General features: G+C 46.4%; 1 protein-coding gene across 1 annotated transcript in view; it reads right to left on the minus strand.

Annotated features, from left to right (window-relative positions):
• Positions 1-14,513, minus strand: part of TBC1D22B (TBC1 domain family member 22B) — a 65,497-nt gene that overhangs the window by 2,759 nt on the left and 48,225 nt on the right. The window contains exons 9-12 of the mRNA XM_019949929.3: positions 13,197-13,303; positions 12,657-12,732; positions 10,226-10,353; positions 9,865-9,960 (exon numbers count right to left, since the gene is read on the minus strand). Coding sequence (XP_019805488.1) covers positions 9,865-9,960; positions 10,226-10,353; positions 12,657-12,732; positions 13,197-13,303 — 407 coding nt within the window. The remainder of the gene's footprint in view (positions 1-9,864; positions 9,961-10,225; positions 10,354-12,656; positions 12,733-13,196; positions 13,304-14,513) is intronic.

Below are 14,513 nucleotides of genomic sequence, written 5' to 3' on the forward strand. Positions count from 1 at the left end.
GGGTTTAATTTAGGTTGTTCCTTTCACTTGGAACACCTCCTCTTTTCTCCTCTCCCTATCTAAATCTTATTCAGTTTTCAAAGCCCAGGTCCCTCAAACAGCTCCATGGAGATAGCCTATTAAAGAGGATATTAGAGTAAAAGATGAATGTGAGGATTTCCCTGGTGGCGCAGTGGTTAAGAATCCACCTGCCAATGCAGGGGACACGGGTTCGAGCCCTGGTCCGGGAAGATCCCACATGCCACAGAGCAACTAAGCCCATGCGTCACAGCTACTGAGCCTGTGCTCTAGAGCCCGCAAGCCACAACTACTGAGCCCACGTGCCACAACTACTGAAGCCCGCGTGCCTAGAGCCCGTGCTCCGCCAATGAGAAGCCACCTCAATGAAAAACCCACCTGCTGCAACGAAGAGTAGCCCCCACTCGCCGCAATTAGAGACAGACCGCGCACAGCAACAAAGACCCAATGCAGGCAAAAATAAATAAATAAAATAAATAAATTTATAATAAATTAATTAAACTTTTTAAAAAATGAATGTGAGACTTTAGGTTATCTCTGTAATTTAGCTACCCATGCTTCTGCTGGTACTTTGTATTCTTTCTCTGTCTTCTTTCTGAACTGGATATTCTTATTTTTCTGATTATTAAAGAAATAGTAGCAAGACAAAACCCAGAGACAGAAGGAGACTGACAGATTTGATACAAATTTGAAACCTCAATATGTGGAGGCACAAAAACAAGGTTAAAATAGAAGAAACTGACTGTAAGAAAATAGAACACTTATAAAGGACAAAAGGTTAATATCCACAATAAAAAAAAGGAGTACCTACAAATCAGTAAGAAAAAAAGGAAAACCACCAAATGGAAAAAATGGATGCGAATAGATAATACACAAAATATCAATGGCCCACCAACATGCTAGAACATGCTAGAACCCTGCCTTTGGCTGACTTTCACCATCCAGCAATGCTTTGTAGTTTTCAGTGTAGAGGTCCTGCATATCTTTTATAAAATTTCTTCCTTTAGTAATAGAAAGTTAGTGGGGCACAAAGCTGCCTCAGCACATCAAGGCTATGTATGGCCAGCATGATTAAGTTCTGGCCAATTTTGGAGACAGTGTAACTCCTGGGTTCTGCCCTAAGCTTACCCTTCTCTCCTTCCTAGAAAATGGCTATGAATAGAGGAGTGGAAGTGGTCACCTTAGACTGTAAGAATAAAGCTATGTGTTGAAGATGGCAGGGCGACATGAGAGAAGAAATCCGAGTCCCTGCTACTCTGGAGCCCTGTTAGCCCTGGACTCTTACACTCAGACTGTTAGTTGAAGAGAAGTAGACAGCTACCTTGTTTTACACCACTGTTATTCTCTGGTCTTGGTTTCAAGAGACAAGTTTATATCATCTTAACAAACACAGGCCACATCTATCAAAATCAGAAATGCAGGTAATTCCCTGCTGGCCCAGTGGTTAGGACTTGGAGCTTTCACTGCCAGGGCCCGGTTTCGATCCCTGGTCAGGGAACTAAGATCCCGCAAGTTGTGGCAGTGCGGCCAAAACAAACAAACAAAACAAAAACAAAACAAAAAACCAGAAATGCACATGGTCTCTGATCCAGCAACTCAACTTCTATGTACCTCTCCTTAGGAAATATTCACACTCCTGTACAAGGGTCTGCACTGCATCATCGCCTCAAGTAGTGGGGAAAAGGACACGAGGGAAGTGTCTGTCAGTATGGGACACTTAGATAAACCAGTTATCCAAATAATGAAATACAAGGCATCACCTGTAAAATGAAGCAGGCCTACATATGCCAAGGTGCAAAGATATCAAAGACATTTTAGGGGGGCGGGGGAACAAGCAAGTTGCAGAAAAATACTCATAGTACGATCCCACTGAGGTAAAAGAAAAAACACAACTATATGTTTGCATATGTACACAGGTATATAAAATTTTTAGAAGGCTAGGTGGTAAACTGTTAACAGTGGTTACCTTTGGGGATGGGAGACTTTCACTTTTTCTCATCATACGTCCCCTTGTTTTCAATTATTACAATAAAGTCTTTGTATATTACCTACTTATAAACTATTTTTTCGAGTAATACACATTCTCTGGAAGTTTAAAGTTTTGTTTACTTTATAAAAAGTAAAAAATCAGAAAATAAATTACCCTTAACTTTATAATCAAGAGGAAGCCACGTTTAAACGTTTTGGCATATTTCCTTCCAGTCCTTTTTCTGCACATTTTACACAGTTGAAATACTTTCTCTAAATAATTTTGAATCTGTTTAGCATTTATCATAAGCATTTCCTCTAATATTAAAAACTCCTTTTAGACATTTTCAACGGCCAAAGAATTTTCCATGATGCAAATGTACCATAATTTACATCTTCCTGCTTTGAGTGTTTAATCATTTCTGGTTTTTCACTATAATGAAATTATAATGAACAGCCTTGTGCAAAAAGCCATATTTTAGATGATTTCCTTGGGCTAAATTCCTAGGAATGCAATTACTGTATCAAAGGGCATGAACATTTTAAAGGTACTTAAAGCTCATCCAGAAAAATGCTTATTTCCCTAGATCTCTACCAGCACTGAATACTCTCATTCAACAAACTTTGTTAGTTGTAACTCCTGTCCCTGAGATTTCCAAGCCTGAGAACAGAACTCAAAGCCATAAGTCAAAGGAATTCCCTGGTGGTCCAGTGGTTAGGACTCCGTGCTTTCACTGCCACTTTCACCGCCGAGGGCCTGTGTGGCGTAGCGAAAAGAAAAAAGATAAATCTGTAAATTGGAAAACCCTGCACTCAAGTTATTATTTTAATGTTTTCACAATTTTTATACAAGCATGTACTCATGTAATGTGAAAAAAATACAAAAATGGGGAAAATCATCTAGATCTATGCTTTCTGACATTATAGAACACCCACTATATTTTGTACAGTGATAAAAAGAGGTTACAAAAACAACGCATACAAAATGTTTCCATTAACAGTTATATACATACAGTATGTTTTTATTCATATGGATTTGCATGGCAAAATGTCTGGAAGGAGATATATCACCTTTGTGTGGTAAGATTTCAGGTAACTTTTTTTTTTTCTTTTTGCTTATTGGTATTTCTAATTTTTCTATAATGGTTACACACACTTGCATAATTGACAAGCAAAAATAACCAACAAAGGGGTGACCTCTCTAGAAGAGAATATTCTTTGATAGGAGAAGCTCTACCTGTAATTTCCAATTCTTCTAGTCTTGCTAGAAACCTGCCAGAAGCCTTGAAATATTTCTTCCCCTGACCAAAGTCAACCTCCCACCTCTCCCAAGGGCAGGGAGGCTTAGGTGGAGGTACCATTCTGCCACCTGGCGGTCATGCCTAGGAACTGCACCGCCCACACAATGCTGTAACAATGGGAACCCTGCCCATGATGCATTGATAAATTAGGGATAAAGAAGTAGAAACCAAATTATCACGTGTGGGGAAAGAAGGTGTTAATCACAAATCAGGTGCTTTAATGAAGGGGTAGAGAAGAGACACTGCTAGGGTGGGGAACAACTGAACATACGTTACAAAGCCAGCTCATGGGAGCACTAAACATAACATGCAGTCAGGTGAAACACTACAGTCGTGAGAAGATAACTTGTGGGGCAAACAGCAGAGAGTGTTTCCACGTTAACAGAAGGGGGCAACGGCTTTCAGAAAAGAAAAGCTCGAAATGGCTGAAAAAGGTACCTTCTGAGAATCCACAGATTCCAAAGGAAACGGAATATTGCAGAGGAAGAATCTGAGCCATGTGTGAGGGGGTGGGGGGAAGACAACGATTAGACAAGGGGGCCAAAGGAGAAGGGATAGTAGGTAACAAGCAAAGAGGCCTTGGTAAGAAAAAAATGCAGGGGAAAGTCATTAGAGAATGTCCAACAGATGGAAGAATTGATGAGGAAGAGGGGGACCATGAAAGATAATAGTCTTCATAATGGTAATTATCATTTACTGAGCACTTACTACTCACCAGATGGGGTTCTTCACACGTACTCTACTATCACATTTAATTCTCATATCAACTCTATGAGGCACATATTATTACCTCCATCTTACTGATGAGGAAACTGAGGCACAGAAGTTAAGGAAGTTGCCTGGGGTCAGAGCGTAATGCTAGGCTGGGATTTGAACCCAGGCAACCTGGTTCTAGAGCTTGTGCTCATAACCACTATACTATATGCTGCATGCCTGGAGTAAGAAAAGTGGGGCATGATGGAGAAGGAATGAAAAGAAGTCATAGAAGAGGCTGTTTGAAGGAAATCTGGAAGAGCTGATTAATTTTACTCGGTAATAAGGGCCAAGGACAACCAAAGAGGATGAGTAATAATTAACAGCAAAGAACTTACAGGTCACATTAAATATATACTATTAAATATGACACTGTGTACAGAATCACCTAGCAATACTAGAATACTCTTTGCAAACGTTAAGTGTATTCAGGCATGTAAAAATACTTTCCTATTCAAATAAGTATTTTGAAACAAATCCCTCTTGTTTTGAGAATCAGTGAGGTAGCAAAACAATTCCCTTGGTCTCAATAAAAACTTTCAAAAACATGTCCTTGTATGTAAACTTTTTCAGTCAAATGTATTCATAGGCTTCCCTGATGTCAAAGCACCTAGTACTTTTAGCAAGTTCCCCCACCAGAGAAAGCCGTGTCCCCCTCCAATGTTTGTTTTGTTTACATGTTGAGGAATCGTGCCCTTTCTCACACCAGCTTGTTCTTGGTGGAAGATCTTTAGGTCCCAGGGTTGTCCCTGAACCCTTCTTCTGGGCAGGATTCAAATTGGCAATTTACTGGATATCTGTGAAGATGGGGCCTGCATTTGGGCAATGTTTCACAATCCTACCCTTAAGTTCCTGCAGAAGTGGTGGGTGGACGCCATCTGGTTCAAGGGATTTATTTACATTTAGTTTGTTATTTAGGCCTGGAACATCCCACGGGCTTAGCACTATTTCATTTAATAACTCTGACCTATCTCCCACAAAAGTCACTTTCAGAGTGGGAATCTCTCCAAGGTTTTCTTCCATAAGATGAAAGCAAAGGATTCTGAGACCAGCTGCTACTCTGGTTTAGAGTCATCAGCTGTCCCACAACTCCTCTGCCAGTTCCCTTTTTATGTATTTAAAGGAACTGTGGTTATTAGTCTTAGAGTTCCCTGCGCGGGGCTTCTCAACATCACTTCTGAGCCATCTGTGGGGTCCCATGCTCTCCTAGACTCTCAAAGATGCTGCTTTTCCTGAGGGGACGCTTTAGGCTGCAGGTGACCAGGCATTTGCTCAAGTGCCTGTCCTCTCTGACTTACATAAAATAATGTATTTATTTATTTATTTATTTATCCCCCTCCTCCATAATAATGGAGGAGGGGGAGGGGGAGGAAGAACCTTGCCCATGAGCAGGTACCACGTAAACCGAGTTCACGTGCCCCAGGAAGTGCCTGTCCAGGCCCTGAGGGAGAGGCATCAGAGTATAATCCATGCCTGGAGCACAGGTTCCAGGTTTCTACACTTACTCCCTGGGTGATCTTGGCCTAGTCAGTCTCTCCGTGACTCAGTTTCCCCATTTGTGAAATGGGGGTAGTAATTACAACTTATCTTGTGAGACTGTTGCAATGAATTAACATAGAGAGACATTTAGGATACTGCCTGATGCATTAAAAGTACTAAGAATTAGCTATTATTAGATTGAACCTTATTAAATTGCCAATACTTGATTATTTTGACCTATAAAAATAATTTCATAAGATGCAACCTAACATTATCACCATTATTCTATTACGCCAGCCCAGGCTGAGGGCCAGAATTGCGGAGGCCCCCTCTACCATGAAAGAGCCTTGGTGCAGCTCTGCTGGAAGCTCTCATTTGAAGCAGCCTATGGCCCAGAGGATGGGGCCATTCTACCCCTACAGCACCTGTGCACGGACACGCCTGAGGTTCCCTTGCTCAGAGGTCTCAGGAAGGAAACTTCTTTTTCTGTTGTTGTTGTTGGCCGCGCTGTGATGTGGGATCCTAGTTCCCTGACCAGGGATCAAACCCGTGCTCCCTGCAGTGGAAGTGCAGAGTCCCAACCGCTGGACCACCAGGGAAGTCCCAGAAACCTCTTAAAGTGAGCCTCCTGTGTCAGTTTTTGGTCCCCTCTCCCAGGCAGACCCCAGACAATCGCCCAGCTAGGGAGAGGCAGATGCCTTTCTTCTGGGCACTCTCACCACAGCGGGGGCACCGCCCTTTGCCCCTGCATCCTCTGAACACCTCCTCTCCAGCCCCATTTGGTCATCCAGCTTGGTTTCACCCAGGGTTAGCCTAGCACGGTTTACTCAGAGACTTGGGTTTCTAAAGCTGTCTTCACTTCACTGCTCCCTGGACTCAGAGTACATTGCAGGAAGTAATATTAGTGCTAATAAGCTCACTGTTTTGAGGGCCATATGCAAAGTACACCAACAGCTTCACATGTGATGATTTGTATAATCCTCATAATAGTCCTAGGAGGTAAGTACTCTCATCCCCATTTTACAGGTAAGAAAACTGAGGCATAGAGGGCCAATTTACTTGCTTAAGGTTGCACACCTAGAAAAATGGCAGAGCTAGGATTTGACCCCAGGCAGACTGGCCCCAGAGACCGTGGCTTAACCACTGTACTATTCTGCATAGTCCCCAACTTTAGAAGGAGGGTTCCTGCTTCACCCTATACCCTCAGCTGGCTCCCCTTCTCTGCTCTTTAAGGGTGATACATCGCCGGTCTGCTGGAACTGCCACAACTCTTTTATATCTGCAGCTACTTCACCTGGTTTTTCTTCGAGTCACTCAGCTTTTAGCCCTAAAAACTTCTGTCCCCCAGGCTAGGCCTGTTTGGCTCTCTGGGATACCTGTATTCACTGACAGAGCTTCCTCTGCAGTGATTTAATTGCAGGCAGCCCTTTAGCAATTAGGATGTACGGGCCTTCTTTCTCTACAGAGGTCACAGAACAGCATCTCACAACCCCACACAACGCTCTTCTGCCCTTGTTCCTCACACCCGTGCCATGCTTCTGTCTCCTAAGGGACACCGCTCGTCTATCCTAACACAGCCAGGTGCAGTTTTTCTTTTATTATTCATAGAATTATAGAACTACGGAGTTGGGAGGAACTTTAATCACCCATTCTGTTTTATCTAAAGGAAAGAGGGGAGACTCCTCTATGAGTAGGACTAGCTGAGGTGCTAATAAGCTGACAAAAAGTCCACTGTCATTCTGTGGATTAGTGCAGAAAGACCTCAGGTCCATCAGATAATCGAATATGCTACCCAGCATAGAATACCTCCATGTCTACCAGAGTTTTAAAGTCACAGACTATTGTCCTGTACTCTATCGATATTGTGAATGGCTAAAAGCCATTCCAGGAATCATGTCCACCTCCCTGAGCTAATCTCGGAAGCACTTTTATCACATATGACAAGGCCCTCTGAGCCTGGCTCATGATAACCAAATTAGACTTCGTGCTCTCGATATCCTGCCCCACCTCAACCACATTATCAAAACTGACGGCTCGCCCAGCACGTGGCCAGTCCGGGCCCTCGTCCTCATTTATCCTAGGGCGTCACACATGCTGCTGGTTGGCAGAAGCTGTGGCTCTTTATCCGCTGCCTGCAGCCTCGGCCCCATGGCTACCATCTACTCACAGAAGCCCACTCTTTCCTTTTTTCTTCCAAAGCCCTTCCTTGGGCAAATTGGGTCCTGTCTTTCCATTTATCTGCTGAACAGGCTTCTGTGCTTTAACCACCTAACACCAATTATAGAGTGGGACTTCCCCGGGGGTCACCTGGAGATGCTGCTGTTCTTGAGAACACCTATGGTATCAGTTAGAACTTAGAAAAACATTCAACCCCCTCTGGCTTTTTCCCCTCCCATTTTTAAAAGGAATATCTACCCATTAAAACAAAAACAACCAGGCTTCCCTGGTGGCGCAGTGTTTGAGAGTCCGCCTGCCGATGCAGGGGACATGGGTTCGTGCCCCGGTCTGGGAAGATCCCACATGCCGCGGAGCGGCTGGGCCCGTGAGCCATGGCCGCTGAGCCTGCGCGTCCGGAGCCTGTGCTCCGCAATGGGAGAGGCCACAACAGTGAGAGGCCCGCATACCGAAAAAAAAAACAAAAAAACAAAAACAACCCCCAAATCCCTCAGTTCAGCAACATACAAAGCAGAAAAACAAAAGCCCACTGCCACCCCCAGAGATCACGACCATGAACTGCCCTCAGGACTCTCTCTCTGCAGATGACAGAGCCTGGCAACCTGTCTCCTCAATCCCCACTCCCCGTCCCCCTGTCCTGGGCCCCCTGCAGCAGCTGCCTGGCTTCCGCCACCTCTTCAGTCTTCTTCACATCCCCCCCTCGGGTTCCAGGACACTGGGCTCCCACTGGTCACCTCCCTGCCTCCTGGCCTGTCTGCCTCGCCTCCCTGACCTCTTGCGTAGGAGGGTGCAGGGCTCAGGCCTGGCCCTCTCCTCTCCTCTGTCCACTCCCACCTCCTTCGGATCTCATGCAAGGCGCTGGCTTTAAAGACCATCTAGCCAAAGGCTCCTAAACATACACGTCCAGCCAGATTGCTCTCTCTTCCGACTCCAGCCCCCTAAGGTTTATCTCCCTATTCTACCTCTCCATTCGGATGTCTAACGACATTAAGAATCCGACACGCCCAAAGCCGGACTCCTGATCTTCCTCCGTAAACGTGCTCCTCCTACAGCTAGCTTCTCACAAACTGTAAAGCCACCCTGACTCATCCCTTTGTCATACTCGACACACAATTCCTCAGGAATTCCTGTTGGCTCTACTCCTGTTGGCTCTATACCCAAGCTCAGGCCGCTTGTCACACCTCCACTCCACCATCCAGGTCCAAGCCACTCTCGTGTGTTACCTGGAGGACTTACACTAGCCTCCTGGGTGGTCTCCCTGCTTCCAGCCTTGCCCGCACCTGCAGTCCACACCAGAGTGAACCTCTGAAACCGTAAGTCAGATCATGTCCCTCCTCTGCTCAAGACCCTCTTCCACTCAGAGTAAAAGCCAAAGTCCTTACTCTGGCTATGAAGTCCTCCATGATCTGGGTCCCTTGTGACTTCTCTGGCCTCACTTCTTCCTACTCTTCCCTTGGGCCACTCTGCTCCAGGCCACACTGGCCACCATCATGGTTCCACCAACAGCCCAGGCACATTGCGACCCCATGGCCTCTGCAAGCCTGTTCCTCCTGCCTGGACGCTCTCCCCGCAGATCCCCAGATGTCCACATGGCTCGCTCCCTCACCTTCTCCCAGGCTTTGCTCAAATGTCACCTTCTCAGTGAGCCTATCCTGACTACTTTGAAATTGCAACCTGTCCCTCCCCTACCACCTAATAATCCCTTTATCCTACTCTACCTTTAAAAAAATTATATTTCTTATCTCCTTCTAACATTCATTTTAATTTACTATGTACTAGGCTTTTGTTTACTTTCTCTCCCCAACTAGTATGTAAGCTCTACAAGAGCAGAGTTCTCTGTTCAACTTTCTCTATGTCCTACTCCCTCAGTGGTGCCTAGTATGTTGCAGGCGTTCAACCAGTGCTGGTCAGCAAATGACTGAAAGGTCTCTTAGACCCGCCCAGCTGCTCTGCAGCCTTTCTGGCACTAAGACCCTTTCACACTGAAGAACTCTGGGCCCCAGTGCCTTCCTGCCAACTGGGAAGGGCACCCTCTTGTGAGCATCCTTTCTCCTTTGCTCTTTCCAGCCAGGTACCTGCTGTGGTAGCTTCTATGCGCACAGCCCCACTAGAGGGATGACTCCCATTCTGACGCTCATTCCCCGTGCGGGCTGAGCTCCAGGCCACTCACCTGAAAGTCCTCCTCATCCAAGATCTCTTTCCTCCACTTGATCAAGAAGGCTGCACACACGTAGAGGTGAAAGTGGGAGAACCCTTCGGGTTCAGACTGAGAAGGGAAAAAACAGTTAGGTCTCCAAGCCCTCTCAGAGCCACTCCTTCTGCAAGGTGGGAAAGCAGAACAGCACCCCTTTAATGGCTGGGTGAGCAGAGGCCTGAAAAGATTTAGCAGAGGCCCTGCCCATGAGGTTAAGGCAGACACAGAGGTAGAAAGGAGGTGGCGGGAACTTCCGAGCAGCTATACTGCACACCCGGCAGGGAGCTGGGTGCCTCAGGGACAGCCTGGCATGGAGAGGGCAGGGGTCTCCTCATACCTGGTATGTGTCCCACAGGCGGATGGTGCAGCGAAGGGGAAGCTCCCGCATAAGCAGGTTGTTCATCCAACGAAAGGCAAACTGTAGGTATTCGACCTCGTACCTCCTGAAGTGATTATGTACCTGCTCTGAAACAGAAAGTGTCATTGGCCCCCTGAGAGTAACCTAGGGGACTGGACCCTGAAAGAGTCACATGAGCCAAAAAGGTGGTTTCCATTTCTTTTCAGCCACTCTCCCTGGAGAAGCCAGACACAGAGGGGCCAGAAGGGCATCTGACCATCCTTTACGTTTGATTCCACCACCTCACAGCAACTCTGCATGGTTACGACTCAGCCCTGCATGTAGTAGAACTATTTGAACACCCCATAGTGATATTCTAGGGACCTTTCTTTCTTCGCACGGCTGCTCGAGCCATAGAGCAGGAGACGTTAAGGCTCACTTGGCTGCTTGACCTTGGTACTCATCAGAGAAGAACCCAGAATGGAAAAGAACGGTGCGGGTCACCTTGGCCATCCTCCCACCAGTGAGGATTCCTCTTCAGCCTCCCTGACAGATGGCAGCCAGCAGGAACTTAAACCACCAGTGAAAGATGTTCACCGACTCCACTCAAGGGCAGCCTCGCCCACTGATGATTAAGTGATTCACCAGGAAGTGCCTCGTCGACACCAGCAGACACTAGCTCCCTCCCCACTCCCGCCCCTTGGTGTTGGTGTAGTATTCTGGAGCGACCCAGACAAGCCTGACCCCGTTCTACATGACAGCCCCTCGGATGCTGCTTGACAGGATTAAAAAAAAAATCACTATCCTCCTCAGTTTCCTAATCTATAAATGGAGATAATCATCCAGACCTCAAAGCTTGGGGGAGAATAAAATGAGAAAATAAAAGTGCTTACAATAGCACCTGCATGGGGCAAATACTTAATACAATTTTTGAAAGAGTAACTATCAACGATGGTTATTTCTGGGGAGTAGAATTTAAGGAAGGGGGAGGATTTTTACTTTTTATTCTGTGTTTTTCTCAAGTGTCTAAATTTTTGTAATGAGTAAGTATTACTTCTATAATTCAAAGCATAAAGATATATACATTTAAAAATCCACCATCCTAAAGTACTGTGCCTGTATTTTTCAGGTATTTTTGAGGGCTGGAAAAAGAAAAAGAAAAAAAAAAAAAAAAGGACAGGCCAGGAAGTGGCAAAAACCAGAGCTCCGACCCTCTGGAACCTGGCCCTTGTCAGACAGCTTAGCACAGGCCCTGTACCAGGATCCAAGTGAGGGATGCAAGAGAGCTGGATGTGGGCCCCACCATGGAGCTAACAGCTGGGCCAGGGCAATAATGCAAAGAGGCTAAAAGTATCCCACATACGATGCACAGGATAAAAATAGTAAATTATCAAACATGCTGGGAAGACTGAAATCCCAAGTCATAAAAGGAAGCTGGAGTGAGTGGAACAAATCACAGAAGGTTTTCATGGAAAGAGAACCTGGGAAAGGATAAAGATACACAATCTCTATACTGGGGAAGGGAATGCTTTGGTGAAGCAGAAAAATCCATGATAGAAAACCAGACAATGGGACTTAACAGTTGTGTAGTAATTGGTGGAATTAATTGGTGCTAGAGATTCCTCTTAACAGAAGACCTCGCTGTCAGACCTCTACGTGACAGTAATTCCGACTTCTCTCCCTGGGCCTCAGTTTCCTCATCGGTCAACAGCAGGGCTTTCCGAGTTGCCTTCAGTTCTAACACTCCATGATTGCACGCCAGAGCCGAGGACTTACTGTCGGGCTCCTGTTTCTCAAAGACATTCTGCATCAGGAAGCCACGACTCATATTCCCCACCCAGACAGGTCATAGGGAGCTATGGGACGTCCTGTTGGGGTATCAGCCAGACCTGGGGACCGGGCATGGAGCCCAGGAGTCCTGAGTCACATTGCAGCATGAAGGACAAGGTCAGACTACCTCTGACTTGATGCTAAAAGCAATGGAGAGCACAGGAGGTTTCACAGCAAAAGAGGGACATGACCAGAACAGTGCTTTGGAAAGATGCAGGTGTGTGATAGATGGTGTGGAAGAGCAAAGAGTATGGAGAAGGCAAGTTCTTCTAGGAGGAAGTTGCAAAAACCCAAGCAAGGCTGGACCAGAGCTGTGGCTATGGACATCGAGAAGAAAGAGGGAATTTGAGGAGAGATGCTGAAGGAGGACTGACAGACCTCAGTGGTAGAAAACTAAGGAGAGAAAAGAACTTGACATAACAGCAGAGTTCTCACCTCACCTTCCGGTTGAGATGTGGAAGGATGCCAGCACCGCCAACAGCACAGAGTGAATTGAAAAGGGTTGTGGCTAGGAAGGGGGCTGAGTTATGCCCACAAGCATAACTGGTTTGTGTCAGAATCCCACTGCGCTACTGCTAGAGAATTCTTCCTCTGAACCTACCATCAATCCGACTGACAAGCTCTTCTAGTGCCTTGACCTTCTTCTGGATCCCTGGTTGTGCAAAGGTGTAGTTATCCTGCAAACAACATAGGACTCAGGATGAGCAGGGATACCAAACAGTCGTGCCGCCATCCCTCAAATTCACTGAAATACATTTATAAAACACAAGCTGTTTTTCCGAAGCTGGTGCCAGTGTTTTGGGGAACAAAGGAATCTCATAGAACAGCAGAGTGTGAGGAAAGCCTAAAAGAGCCCTGTGCTGTGGAGGCAAACAGCACGGCCCGGGAGCACAGAGGAAAGGAGGGGCACGGTCTGATGACAAGGGCAGGGCAACACGGAGACCTCCTTAGGCTCCAGGGGACACTAGACCATTGCCTTTTGAAAGCTGTAAAGCTAATGAACGAGGTAAAGATGGATGGACCAAAAAGGGGAGGAGCCATGCTGGGTGGGGGGCCCTGTCTGATGCAGAAGAGCAACAAGGAACCCAAAGGGCTGCAGGGAGCCCCAACCCAGGTGTCCCACAAGGGCAGAACCACTCACCTGTATCCCATCCAGCAGTTTGCTCATGCACCAGAAGCTGTCGGCTTCTATGCTTCGCAGCATGTCCTGAGACAAATTGGTCACGTCAAAGTTCTCCACGTCCTCTTCTGTAAAACAAGAGGTGAAGAAAGTCCAGAGGTCTTCTCCAAAAAATGGAGAGAGAAAGACAGAGTCTAGTATCTTCAACGGGGTCCTTAAGGTCAGGAGAGAGAGCCAGGCTAACACGATGCCAAGGAACAGGGGCCTGCCCTCCCCGTCCCCTTGTCAGGTGGGCAAACATGTCCCAGGAAGGCTCTTGAGGATCTCCTTACAACGCTGAACAGGCCATTTCTCACACCAGTTTTGCTGGGTCCAACACATCTTCCTCTTCCACTGCATTTGTTCATTTAGTTTGAGGAAAAAAAATACTTCAGGCCTCCTGTTCAAAGAGCTATATCCAGGGGCTTCCCTGGTGGTGCAGTGGCTAAGAATTCACCTGCCAATGCAGGGGACACGGGTTCGAGCCCTGGTCTGGGAAGATCCCACATGCCGCGGAGCAACTAAGCCCGTGCACCACAACTGCTGAGCCTGTGCTCTAGAGCCCATGGGCCACAACTACTGAGCCCGCGTGCCACAACTACTGAAGCCCATGCACCTAGAGCCTGTGCTCCGCAACAAGAGAAGCCACCGCAATGAGAAGCCCGCGCACCACAACGAAGAGTAGCCCCCGCTCACCGCAACCAGAGAAAAGGCCATGCGCAGCAACGAAGACCCAACACAGCCAAAAATAAAATAAATAAAATAAAAATAAATGAATTTTTTAAAAGAGCTATATCCAGCCCCCTGGAGATGGTCTGGAAAAATTCTTTGATTTCAGAAATTCACTGAACTGTCTAGCACACTCACACTTACAGGTAGTGGAAAAAGGTGGGATCAGGTAGCCCCAATAGTTCATTTTAAAGATGGGATCCCCCAGTCCTGACAAGGCAGACCCATGGTCTCACCACTCAGAAGTGAAGATGAGTGTGTGAAGGAAGATGGCCCAAACCCGTGAAAGCTCCCAGGATTTAATCTCACCAGTCTGGAAGTTATCAAGATGGGCTCTGCAAAACCTCAATCCTATAGGATATTCAAGAAAAAAGGTTCCACAGACAAATATGGTTGAGAAATGCTGCATTATATAACCTCGTCTTGGAGGTTCACGAAGATCATAGCATACAAAAGGATTTGAGAAGTTATTAGACATTCTGCATTAAGTAAATCTCCTTAACCTTGCTCACCCAGCATTTCCCCAGCTTCTTTAGCCATGGGACCTCTTTGAAAGAGGATCGCCTATTA

The sequence above is a fragment of the Tursiops truncatus genome, chromosome 10 (genome assembly GCF_011762595.2).
Source record: "Tursiops truncatus isolate mTurTru1 chromosome 10, mTurTru1.mat.Y, whole genome shotgun sequence".
Taxonomy (NCBI): Eukaryota; Metazoa; Chordata; class Mammalia; order Artiodactyla; family Delphinidae; genus Tursiops; species Tursiops truncatus.